The sequence below is a fragment of the Myxine glutinosa genome, chromosome 14 (assembly GCF_964187855.1).
Source record: "Myxine glutinosa chromosome 14, kmMyxGlut1.1, whole genome shotgun sequence".
NCBI classification, from domain to species: Eukaryota; Metazoa; Chordata; class Myxini; order Myxiniformes; family Myxinidae; genus Myxine; species Myxine glutinosa.
This window is the reverse complement of record NC_136274.1, coordinates 33,355,911-33,369,711: the sequence shown is the minus strand read 5'-3', so window position 1 is coordinate 33,369,711 and position 13,801 is coordinate 33,355,911. Positions and strand designations below refer to the sequence as shown.

Genomic DNA, 13,801 nt, shown 5'->3' with positions numbered 1-13,801 from the left:
GATCTGGTCTCGGGGGTAAAATGGGAGATAAATAAGAATAGTTATTTCATAGCATGTGTTAGTGTAACTGTGGTGTAAGTAAACGAGAAAACGTGTTGAGCACTTGTTAAAAAAGTTATTGTCACCCCCTCTGCCTTTCCCCTGCATACATTCTGGAATCTTCCCTGTTGTCCATCTGGTCTTTTATGGTATTTCCTCCCGGGAATGACCAATGAGTGTGACCCACAACGCCATTGTGGGTCAGTGGACGCCAGAGGACATTTTTTTTGTTTTTTTGGGGGGATACAAGATCGAGGCTCGTGTAAGAGCTAAAACATTCATCACAAAAAAACAAACGGACACATGAAAAAACATATAATAAAAGGAGCGTAAGACAAGATGGGAAGAGAGAGAGAGGCACACAAGTACAACAGTAGAGTACAGGGACATCGGGAGATCTGTGCAAGGGAGAGGGCTTGGGGGGCGGAGGCATGGGAAGGGGGGTGGGAGAGATATAAAACACATGGACACTGCTCGGACTTCCAAGTAAGAAGTTGGGATTTAAAAAAAGTGGATCAGCGGTGAATTAACGTGGGTAGAAAAGATCAAGGTTTTGGATAAGAGATGGTGGTGAACAGCTGTTTTAAAGACCTGGAGGGAGGAGTGGGATTGAAGAGAGTGAGGGAGTTTGTTCCAGAGGTGGGAGAAAAGAGGAATGAAGGAGTGAAGGTGAGCAGAGAGTCTTGATTTTCGCAATTTCACCATAAGAGGGTTGCTGGCAGATCTTGTGGGACCTGTAGGAATATTTGGGGGACAGAGCACAGACAGAGCTGGGGGAGCAAGGCCGGAGAGGAGTCAGTAGAAGACAGAAAGACCACCAACCTGCCTGCGGTGAGAGAGAGAAAGGCCCTTGCAATCAGATTCATAGCGGAAGATTCCAATGATTCTGAAAGCTTTTGGTTTCAACAGCGTGAAGCCGAGCTAGGTGTGAGGCAGGAGCACCAGCCCAGAGGGAAGAGCAGCATTCCATTGCACTGTGGATGAAAGCCTTGTATGTGGTGAGGAGCTCAGGTGTGCCAAGGAAGGACTTCGCATGACGGAGGATGCCCAGTCGGCGACTCGCTTTGGAGGCCAGGTTGAAATGTGGTTTTCCCCAGGAAAGATCATGGCAGATAGTGAGACCCAAAAGCTTGAGCGACAGAAATTCTTGGAGAGGATTGTTCAGAAAGTAGATGGGAGGGTTGTCCAGTCGGTCTTTTCGGAGAGACATCGTAAGAGTGTGAGATTTGTCAGGATTGAAAGACATGTTCCTCTTGTTTGACCAGTCTGTGATTTTGTCCAGGTCTGCAGAGAGTGAGGAGGCTGCAGACTGCTGATCTGAGGGATGAGGAATGCAGCGGCAGACAGTGGAGCAAAGAGATAGAGAGGATTTTCCAGAGAGTCGGAGAGATCATTGATGAAGACCAGAAAAAGCACAGGGCCCAGTACACTACATTGAGGAACTTCAGCCTGAACAGTAAAGGGAGGTGAGAGAAATAATACCTGTTTAAGAACATTTTTCTGGCTGTGTTGACCAATGGGCGCTTCAGTAGATCCCATGGGGATTATACAAGTGCTGGTGTCATTGCACGCTTCGGCCAGTGTAGGTATCTGCTGTCCAGTCTTCAGGGACTGTTGTCCAGTCTATTCCTGTCCTCAGTGCCTGCTATTAGTCAATCTTCCCGTCTTTGACTGGTCACTGCTGTGTGCACTCCCTCTGTTCCTTTGGAAAGAAGGGACAGGTAACCGCCACTAGTCAGACTAGCACCGAGCCTCTGTGCCCCCGGACTGGACCCAAATCGCTAACTGGGCTGATGACAGACCCACACTGCGTGCACAAGCAGGGTTGTACAGATAGGTTATTTGTCTTGTAAGCTCCCTGTGGTGTCCATTTGTCCCTTTGAGTAAATGGGTAAGGTGTACTGTATTTGCTAAGCCATTTTGGGGCATTGGGTATTGATGAAAGATTCAACTTCTATTGATAAAAGTTGCCCAAAAAAGGGCAACTCTAGTTGTTCAAAGTGTGAGGACAGAGGCCTTTGTTCTGGTTGGGGCAAAGGATTATGCCATTACTCATCACAATTCGAGAAATTGCATAAAACGTTCTCAGGCCATTTTATATCATAATCAATACCTTTATTAGTAAATGCTCAATACCAATCAATACCTTAATTGGTAAATGATCAACACCAATTAATCCCTTAATTGGTAAATGTTCAATACCCATCAATAACTTTATTGGTAAGTGATGATCAATACCAATTAAGCCATCAATTGGTAAATATTCAATACCAATTAATCCCTTAATTGGTAAATGTTCAACACCAATCAATACCTTTATTGGTAAATGATGATCAATACCAATTAATCCCTCAATTGGTAAATGTTCAATACAAATCAATACCTTTATTGGTAAATGATGATCAATACCAATTAATCCCTCAATTGGTAAATATTCAATACCAATTAATCCCTTCATTGGTAAATGTTCAAAACCAATCAATACCTTTATTGGTAAATGATGATCAATACCAATTAATCCCTCAATTGGTAAATATTCAATACCAATTAATCCCTTAATTGGTAAATGTTCAACACCAATCAATACCTTTATTGGTAAATGATGATCAATACCAATTAATCCCTCAATTGGTAAATGTTCAATACAAATCAATACCTTTATTGGTAAATGATGATCAATACCAATTAATCCATCAATTGGTAAATATTAAATACCAATTAATCCCTTCATTGGTAAATGTTCAAAACCAATCAATACCTTTATTGGTAAATGATGATCAATACCAGTCAATCCCTTCATTGGTAAATGTTCAATACCAATTAATAACTTAATTGTAAATGCTCAATACCAATTAATCCCTTGATATCCCCCACCTGCCTTCATGAGTTAGGAAATGAATATCGAGTTTATAAATTTGGGTGAACCTTTCCTTTCCTTTTTTTTTTTTTTTTACACACTTTTATTTAACTTCATCTGAACTTTGTTTGTTTGTCTCGTTTCAAATCTTTGAGCCGTTCGTTCGTTTTCTAGGTTCCATATGTCCAAGAGAGCTGAAATTTGGCCCACCGTCCTCTTTTCTGGTACATTTTCATGTATCAAAATTTAATAATAATGATAAAAAAATAGATTTAAAACTTACAAAAAAAAAGAAAAAAAAGTGTGTAGCCCTAAAACATGTGTTTTCGTTTACTTGTTGAATCCTACAATCATTGGGAGTGGCCTTGTCTGTATTTTCTGGTCCTGAAGGTAATGTACCTCAAGGGTGAAACCGATCGATCATATAGTTTGCGATAGTTAGGTCACTTTGCTTGTGCTGATGCCTTGGTGAATTTGTTTTACCATTGCAACTTCCTCTGGTAGTTCAGGTAAGAAGCTGGTCAGGAACCCAAAACCAGGTTGAGGTGTGTTAATCTGGCGAGGAGTTTGAGGCCCGTTTTAAGTTTGATGCCATTAAGTTGAACTTGTGGTCCAGTCAAAATATTTTGGAAAGATTTGCCAAAGTCTTTTTCTGTACTTCATTGCCTTTGAGTTTATCTGGGACACAGATTTGTGGGTAATCGTCACTGCAGGTTCTTCATTCCAAGTGACCATCAAAACCAATTTTCACTGAACTAATCCTGTTTGGTGTCATCTGTTTATTACCTATGCAAAGGTGGAGTATTTGACCATCCCTGACTCCCCAAATGCTCCATACATTACATTTCCTTCCCTCCATTTAACTCCCAAATCTTTCACTTACTTCTCACACATTGCCACATAATCAGCTTCATTCTCTCCCTCCTTCGATCAATGTCCTTTCCCTAAATCTCATTTTAACATCCCACTCCTGAAACCTTCCGCACGTGAGAATTTGTCTCAACAAATGCAGAATATCCCTATTTAGAAAAACAATCTCCATCAATGTATCTGCCCATTTCGAATGCCATTAATTTATCTACATCAAGTAACCATTGCTTCGGTGTTTGATTAATTGATTAAACGAATGAGAAGTGAAGTCCTAAAAGAGGAGAGAATTGATCGAATGGTCCAAATTGTATGAGCGTTCAGTTTTGACACCTGTGAACTCGATAATCAGTGTAGATTCTAGGTGTATCGTAGTGTCCAAAACGCCTGCTGGTTGATGGAAGGAATGAGTTGAGGGAATGAGAGACGGGAGGTAATGATGTAAGAGAGGATAACAGAAATTCCACCCTCACCGGAACATCAACACAGCTGTGCTCGAGAATAAAAGCTGCCTCAACAATATAACTCTCCCCCTTCTTCCACACAACACCAAATCCCAGGCTCCCCCGGCTTGCATCACTTTCCTCAAACCACCCCCACCACCCAGACTGCTCAAAGCTCCGTCCAGCCGGCTTTGGGGGCACCTTCACTGACCTTGCTTGTTCTCCCACGCCCAAGCGCACTTTTGCAGTGGCCTCCCACATAGTGAGTGACCATCACACTCACTCTTTCTCTCGCTCTGGGATGTTTCTTGCTTTCCTTGTAGTTTTTGCACTTGTGCAGGGCAAGGACGGAGATCTGGGTTCGGGGGACTCGAGCACGGTATGGTGTGTATGTCTGCCTCTCTGTCTTTAAACAAATCCATGTTCATCTCCTTCAGTTTGTCTATATGTCCATTCCTCGTGGATTTAATTCAATGAAAACCAAAGTATGTTCTTTGCTGTGTGAAGCGATGCGCAGCTGACATTTCCAACATGAGAATGTCATCAGAGCAACAAAATGCAGAGTAGGCTGCAGAGTACGGTGCAGAGTAAGGTGCGGAGTAGGGTGCAGAGTAGGATGCGAAGTAGGGTGCAGAGTATGGGTAGATTATTATTTTTCTCTAAAAAAGGGTTAACCCCTAAACATCAGGTACACGTCACATAACCCGACACTCAACTCAAGGTATGCTTTCAGTTTATTGAATTTGGCTTTCAGTTTATTTAATTTTAATTTTTAAATAAAATTAATTTTTTACACACAATATATATACAGAATTGGCATTTAATATGGAATACTTTTTTTTTTCTTGACTTGGGTTTACTTTCTGAACTCGGTATATCAATCTGGTGAGTTTCTTTTACGCTTTGGTGATTTCTTTGTTAAAAGAACCTTGTCACTGATTGTCTGTCGCAGCAAGAAGTCAACAACAGGATTATATCACAGGTGGCGTGACAAAATGTACGGACAGGTACATTTGATGATTGACTTCACAATCGGGCATATAAGGGTTGTTGCGTTCTGTATTAGTGGAAAACAACTGCTGTACGCGTACAAAAGTTATTGCCGCTTCCCGTGGAGATGGTCCGTCAACTCGACAATGCTGTTTGTCATTTAGTGCTGGCTTTACGAAATTCCGGCATGAAACAGCGTGCTATTGCTTGGCAGTATGGCATCACTCAAGGTCAAGTGTCAAAGATCCTGAAACTAAATGCTCAGAGGGGTGTCCCTACTCCAATACCGAGGTCAGGACGTCCCCGCAGAACCACAAGGTGGGATGATCGCCAGCTGCACCGGTTAGTCCGCAATGGCCGTACCAAGTCAGCTAATTGGCTTAGGGCTGAGTGGCAGCAACTGACAAATGTGCCTGTATCCAGAAGGCTAGTCAACCAACGACTGGTTCAAGCAGGCTATCGTGCCAGGCGTCTCCCCTGAGAAAGCCACGTCTGACCAGACAACACTGCCAGCGCCGATTGCAGTGGGCCAGAGAGCACCGTCAATGGCAGCTAGGACACTGGAATCACGTGATCTTCAGTGACAAGTCTAGATTTCTGGTCTATCGTCAATATAGCCGCCTCCGAGTGCGCAGACAAGTGCCTGAAGCCTACAACGAAGATTGTATAGTGCCAAGAGTCCAAGCTGGAGGTGGTGGGGTGACCGTTTGGGCTGCTTTTCATGCAGGGGGCAAAACTGACCTGGTTGTTCTGAATGGAAACCTGAACCAGTTCAAGCACAGGGCCATTCTGGAAGAAACATTGCTTCCATTTGTTCGTGCAGCCTTTTGAGGAAACTTTGTCTTCCAAGATGACAATGCACGGCTTCATCGTGCTCGCATGATCCAACACTTTCTTGCTGACCGTGGTGTGGAGCATATGGAGTGGCCTGCCATGTCCCCAGATATGAATCCGACAGAGAACTTGTGGGCAGAATTAACGCGTCAAATCGACAACTTGGACCAGCAACCTGCCTCTGTGTGTGAATTGCAGCAGGCTATTATAACTGCATGGCAAGCGATTCCTGTCCAAACCTTGGCAAATCTCGTGAACAGCATGCCTCAATGTGTACGTGCTCTCCTGAATGCTCATGGGGGTTACACGAAGTACTGAACTGTAATTTTACTGTCCGTAATCCCAGTCGTAATTTAACTTTTGTTTTTGTTAAAAAAAAAATTTGGCTAATGTGCAAAATAAAGAGATACTTCTGTAAAACGCACAGAAGTTTAACACAGTACTGTCCGTGAATTGAGTTCGATATCAGTTTACATCACTTTCAAGGATCAATTTATTTGCTTCGAAATGTCAAATGTGGTTTTTGTTTCTTTTAAAGGTCACATTAACAAAATCTAGAATAATTTCAACATAATTCCAATGAACTTTTGGTTCTAAGACATCTTGAAAAGTAAGTTCACCCCCACAAAAAAATATTCCATATTAAATGGATATATATAAAAGAATATATATAAAAGAATATATATAAAAGAATATATATAAAAGAATATATATAAAAGAATATATATATATATATATATATATATATATATATATATATATATATATATATATATGTATATATATATATATATACGTATATATATATATATATACATATATATATATATATATACATATATATATATGTATATATATATATATATATACATATATATATATATATATACATATATATATATATATACATATATATATATATATATATATATATATATATATATATATATATATACATATACATATATATATATATATACTATATATATATATATATATATATATATATATATATATATATATATATATATATATATATATATATATATATATATATATATATATATATATATATATATATATATATATATATATATATATATATATATATATATATATATATATATATATATATATATATATATATATATATATATATATATATATATATATATATATATATATATATATATATATATATATATATATATATATATATATATATATATATATATATATATATATATATATATATATATATATATATATATATATATATATATATATATATATATATATATATATATATATATATATATATATATATATATATATATATATATATATATATAGTACTGTATATATTAGCTATTAGGTTCGAATACCGGTCGATCGCTGAATTAACGCCAGGGGGGTTGACTCAGCCTGTCATCCTTCCGAGGTCGGCAAATTGAGTACCAGCTCGCTGGGATGAATGATCCTGGTGTGTATATATATATTCTTTTATATATATTCTTTTATATATATTCTTTTATATATATATATATATATATATATATATATATATATATGTATATATATATATATATACATATATATATATATATATACATATATATATATATATATATATATACATATATATATATATATATATATATATATATTCTTTTATATATATTCTTTTATATATATTCTTTTATATATATTCTTTTATATATATATATATATATATATATATATATATATATATATATATATATATATGTATGTATATACTGTATATATATTAAAAAAATTAATTTTTAATTTATTATTTATGTACAATATATAATATATATATATGTATATATAGATATATATACTCAAAGGCAAAAGTTATTGTGACACACAAACAACAAACAGAATCAGTGTTAAACTTTTACTGCCGCGAATGAAATGTTATTACATGGAAAGACAAATGTTTCAAGGTATGGTAACGATCAACAGTCCATAAGAACAGTGCACCTGGCATATGCAAATGAGCCACAACACAAGAGGGGGTTCACAAGCAAGTTCACACAGTCAGTAGCGAGTGTGTCCACCTTGTGCATTGGTGCAGGCCTGGCACCTTCGCCTCATTGAGGCCACTAAACGTCGATGAAAGTCCTTGGGAAGATCATTCCATATCCGAGGAAGGATTTGGTGGAGTTCCTGCAGCGTTTTTGGAGGATTCGGATGACGTCGTAAACGTCGCTCCATTTCATCCCAGTCGTGTTCAATGGGTGACAAATCAGGGGATCTTGCAGGCCAGGGTAACACATTAACATTGTTCTGATTAAGATACTGCTGTACAACTCGAGCAACGTGTGGTCTGGCATTATCGTGTTGAAACGTCACTCTAGGGCCGTTCTGTTGCAAAAACGGTAAAGCGGCCATTTGCAAAATCTCGTCTCGGTACCTCACAGCATTCAAGTTCCCCTCAATCACAATCATTGGCGTTCTTGCTGCAGCTGTTATCCCACCCCAGATCATAACGCCCCCACCTCCAAAACGATCCCCTTCCAGAACACATGGCCTGATGTAACGTTCACCTGTGCACCTGTAGACACGTGTCCTACCGTCAGCTCGGTGAAGCTGTGCCAAATGGTGTTTCTATGGACGTTGAATCGACGAGCAACATCACGCTGCGAGGTACCAGACTGAAGCATACCTATAGCTCTCCATCTGTCATTTTCCCCGAGGCGTGGCATGTCGAACTAATTCCAGAAGGATGAATAGAGGTGTTTTTCTGACTTCTGCACTTCTTAAGACTGCATTGAGTGGAAATGATAAGCGTCTGGTTGTCTGGCCTTTTAAAGTGAACATTGCTGGCCATTTTTCTCGAATATGTCATGCTTCTTGCAAATTTCATGCAATTCGAACAACAACTGCTTGGTTGCGTTTCTTCGACCATTTTAACACACTCTTTCTCTGGTTCAAATCCAAAAATTCATTCACAAGATTACCAATGAAAAAATTCCATGTCACAATAACTTTTGCCTCTGAGTATATATATATATATATCTATATTCTTTTATATATATTCTTTTATATATATTCTTTTATATACATTCTTTTATATATATTCTTTTATATATATATATAGGCTATATATATATATATATATATATATATATATATATATATATATATATATATATATATATATATATATATATATATATATATATATATTCTTTTGTATATATTCTTTTATATATATTCTTTTATATATATATATATATTGTTGCGAATATGGAATTTGACCTCCATATCCGCTTGTAAATATTCCCCTATCTTCTCCGATACTCCCCAACTCTCCCCTTACCCCATTCCCTAGTCCCATTGTCTGTAAACAACACCCATTAGAGCCGATCTTCCCCTTCATTCCCCCATTAAATGTCGTGCCCCGGTCCCCCGCACCACACGTAGACAATTATAGGACATCTTGCTAGTTATTCTTAATCTATGTCAGTTAAGGACTTGTTTCCATTAATTATGACTCTTCGTTGCACCAGAATGTGATGATATGGCACCAGTAGGAGTTTAGGACCTTCCCATACCTCCCCGCATCTCTTCCCATCATCTCAAGCTCCAACAACAACCACAACAACAGCGGCTTTGCGTCCTCACTCCGGCTCGGTTGGCCGCCATTGAACATGTGCTCGACGGGGTTACCCAGAAGGGGGCTCCCTGTCGGCCCCTCGTCAAGGGCGGAGCCGGTAACCCCCGCACCCAATGAGAAGCCATGGGCCGATGCCATATGGGGCGGAGCTAACGAGCGAGGGCGTGACTCCCCGCCGGATATACGCGGCCCCGCGCCGGACGTGACGTCAGATGCGCCCCGAGCTTGGAAGGACAAGACGCCACCCTCCCGAGCGCTGAGCGACCTCCCCGGCATCTCCACCAAAGTCGCGACCCACGAGCGCTGAGCGACCTCCCCGCATCTGCTGGACACCACCGTACGTGATTCTGTCCCTGAGCCAGGTGCACCTGAGCCATCGACTGCCGCTTTCCTTGCCATCAAATCCCGTGTGAGTCAGCGTTGTCCCGTTTATCTGTGGTCTGTCTAGGGTTAATATAAGAGTGTGTCTAAGTGCCTGTCTTCCTATGATGTCCCTCTCGTCCCTGTAATCTAACCTTTTTCCGTACGAATATACTTGAAAATCGAAACCCTGGTGTCGTATTGTGTCATTATAGCCCAGCCGGGTGTCTTCTCTTTCCTATTGAGCCAGCGTAGCGCGATTAGTTAACATTCGGGCACAATCGGGTAACTTGTACGGATACGGCGGCCATCCCGCTCGGCCCACCATACCATCAAAGTCGTATCTGTAACAATTGGTGTCGAGGAGTGGAATTCGAACCCGGGACTAAATTAGTTAGGCCCAAATTTTGGGAGGGAAAATCGATTCGGAGCGCGTTTCCCGCGCGAAATTATAACGGCGAAATTTCAATTTGTTTTACGAAAATAAAAAAAATAAAAACCGAGTTTTGAAAGTCGCGCTATGGCGGATCAAGACGGCTGGGGTCCGGTAAAGGAGAGTGAGGTAGGGTCGATCCAGGACCAAATTGAGGGACAAGAGGAGAGCGAAGCAGTGAGGGCGGCAGGTTCGCAAAATAGCGCCGTCACGCACGAAGAAGCGGGCGCGCAAAATGGCGCCTCGCTGATCACCGCGCCAGCGACCGTGGCAGCGCCCCTGGTGGATTCGAACCTTTTCCTCCTGCAAATGGGGGCCCTTATGGAGAGGCTAGAAGCAAAAATGGGGGTAATGGGAAACGAAATGGGGGTAATGAGGGACGAAGCGAGGGGTACCAGTGAGGGGTTAGACAATAATTTTAAGGGATTAGACAAGAAATTTGGGAAGTTAGACAATAATTTTGAGGAGTTAGACAAGAAATTTGGGAAGTTAGACAATAATTTTGAGGGGTTAGACAACGGGATAAAAGAGGTGAGAAATGGGTTAATAGGGTTAGAAAACAGTATGGAAGGCAAATTGAGGGACATGAGGGACCAAGCGGAAAGGGAAGTTAAACAAATGGAGCAGCAGATAGAGGGGGTCAGAATGGGGGTAGAAACCAAACTGGATGCTCACAGGGAGGAAATGGAGCAGATGAGGGTGGCATCTGGGCAGGAGATGCAAGTGATGGGAGAGGAGATCAGAAGAGGAGTGAGTGAGGAGGTCGGAGGAGTGCGCGAGGAGGTGAGGCACTGTAAGGAGCGCATGGAGAAAGAGGTGAGAAAGGGGACTGTAAAATTGCAAGGTGGTATAGAGGAGTTGACGCTGGGAGTAGAACAACTGACAGTGGGACAAAAGGAGCTGGGGGACCAGGTAAAGAAGAACACAGCGGTAATAGAGGGTTTAAAATCGACACAGAAGGAGATGAAAAAGGACGTAGGGGTAATTAAAAAAGAGTGCCAGACGGTACATGAGGACCTGACGAGGAAAATGGACAAGGTGGTAGAGGTAATGGAGGTTAAAGAGCGGGAGGTGCGGGAGCACATAGAAAAAAATAAAGTGGAGTTAGAGGAAGAACTTAAAGGGGCGCACGAAGAGATGAAGGAGATGAAGCAAAAATTAGAAGAAGTGGAAGAAGGGGTGAGCGAAATTAAGAAGCGACGGAGAGAGGATAAGAAAGAGATAAAGGAGGAAGTAAAAGAATTGGTCCAAAGTCTGTGTTCGGATCGTGATGATGTGCTCATTAACCGGATGAGGGATTCGCAGGTGATGGAGGAGAAGCGAAGAGGAAGAGGACCCGGTGTAAGTGGTGACCAATATGGTCGTGCGTATGATGCGCCAGGGGATTTAAGAAGCTTGGGGATTGGTTTGGATCCGGGTGTTCGTGAGAGGCCGTTGGTGAAGTGTGCGACAGGTCTGGTGTGCGAAAGAGGAGGTGTGCGAGAAAGTCCGACTCTGGGGTGTGTGAGGAAAAAGTGCGTGCCAAGGAGTGAGTGTGCTGGCGAGAGTGAGTCGGTCGTAGCGCGTGTGCGAGGGAGCACATGGAAGCGTGGTGTGGTGAGTGTTACAGAGGGTGTGACGGGAGAGTGTGCGCAGGAGTGTGCGCGAGAAAGGTGTGTGACGGACAGGTGCATGAGGAAAGAGTGCGCTGTCAGAAGTAAGGAAGAGTGGCCACCTGTGGTGAGTGTTACAGAGGGTGTAACGGGAGAGTGTGCGCGAGGAAGGTGTGTGACGGACAGGTGCATGAGGAAAGAGTGCGCTGTCAGAAGTAAGGAAGAGTGTCCACCTGTGGTGAGTGTTACAGAGGGTGTAACGGGAGAGTGTGCGCGAGAAAGGTGTGTGACGGACAGGTGCATGGGGAAAGACTGCGCTGTCAAGAGTAAGGGTGAGTGCGCTGTCAAGAATGGAGGTGAAAGTAGTGAGAGTGACAAGGAGCGTGAGTTAGTTGTGACAGGTGAGCGAGGATGTACACCTGGGATGGAAGGATGCACACCTGGAATGGTAGAGCGTGAGTGGGAATGCACGCTGGAGTTGGTGGTGAGGCACGTGGATGGGTGTGCGAATGAGGGCACACCTGTGATTGTCACAGAGGAGGTGACAGAGGAGGGGGCGCGAAGAGGTGTATTGGTGAGGTGTGCTACCAACGAGTGTGTGCCAAAGTGTTCGGTGGTCAGGTGTGTGACCAAGGCGGTGAGTGGAATGGGTGTACCTGGGTGTGTAAGGAACGGTACGAGGAGCATGGAAACGGCTGGATGTGTGAGCAAGGAACGGGCTGCAGGGTGTAAGCGTCCAGGTGAAGCATCGACGTTACACGGGTTAGAGGTTAGAGCGACTTTTAGCCGAAGCAGGCCCTCGGTGCGTGCCGGGCCTCGCTTTGAACGGCCGCGTCCAGGCTCCACTAGGCGGAGCTGGCAGCCCGATAGAAAGGGTCGTCATGGCGACCACTTTTTGGTGAGACGTGCCGGCAGGTCGAGATCGGGGCATTGGATGGCTCCACGCCGAGGTGGTGTGTGGGATCTCGGCACGGGTAAGCCCCCGTCCCTGCACCGAGTGCCGGACGCATCCAGCCGCTGGCACAAAACAACCAGCATCCATTGCTTGGCTTTACGAAGCCGGGCTTTGGACAGGGATTGGCGCACCGAGAGGCAGTAGTGAGTAGACTGGGTGATGAGGTTAGTGTTTTGGACCCAAAATTAGAGAAAAACAAAATTTGATGATTGGCAAGGGATTGGCAGTAGTGATTGGCAGATGATGAGTAGTGATTGGCAAATTTTTGATTTGTTGAAATTTGATGTGCAAAATTGGTAGTGAGAGACCCCCGATGTGGTGGGATGGCAGATCCACCATCCTTCCCAGGTGGGGCAAATGCGCAATAGTTTATGGGGTGTATGGCAGTGAAAACTAGCCCGGGTGGGTTAGGATATGGTGTGTAGGGATCTAGCGAAGATTGACATTAGGTAACGTTAAGATTAGTTAGTGACTGATACCTGTAGTGGGGACGCAGGTAGATTAGTATGGATGATAATGACGAGGGAGCGCAATAGTTTAAAGGGACGACTGGGAAGCGCAAGTTTCAGAAGGGAGTAGTTAGCTGAGATGATGCCGTGTGTGTGAGGATTGAACAAGTGTGATTGCACAGGTGTGCAACTGGACAGGTGTGTGGAGCAGTGTATGAGTAGTGAGTGTTGTGGATCAGCGCGAATGCGCTTGGGGAGAGAAGGGTGCAGGTGGCACCAGGTGTGAGAGCACAGGTGTGCAGGTACAGGTGTGTGGAGAGAGTTGGAGTGAGTGGT

At 42.4% G+C, this 13,801-nt stretch overlaps 1 protein-coding gene across 3 annotated transcripts in view; it reads left to right on the top strand.

Annotated features, from left to right (window-relative positions):
- Nucleotides 1–4,425: 4,425 nt before the first annotated feature.
- LOC137439597 (vascular endothelial growth factor C-like) overlaps nucleotides 4,426–13,801 on the top strand; it is a 74,820-nt gene continuing 65,444 nt past the window's right edge. For all 3 annotated transcript variants that reach the window (XM_068135507.2, XM_068135508.2, XM_068135506.2), the window contains exon 1: nucleotides 4,426–4,585. In XM_068135507.2, coding sequence (XP_067991608.1) covers nucleotides 4,508–4,585 — 78 coding nt within the window. In that variant the 5' untranslated portion in view covers nucleotides 4,426–4,507. The remainder of the gene's footprint in view (nucleotides 4,586–13,801) is intronic.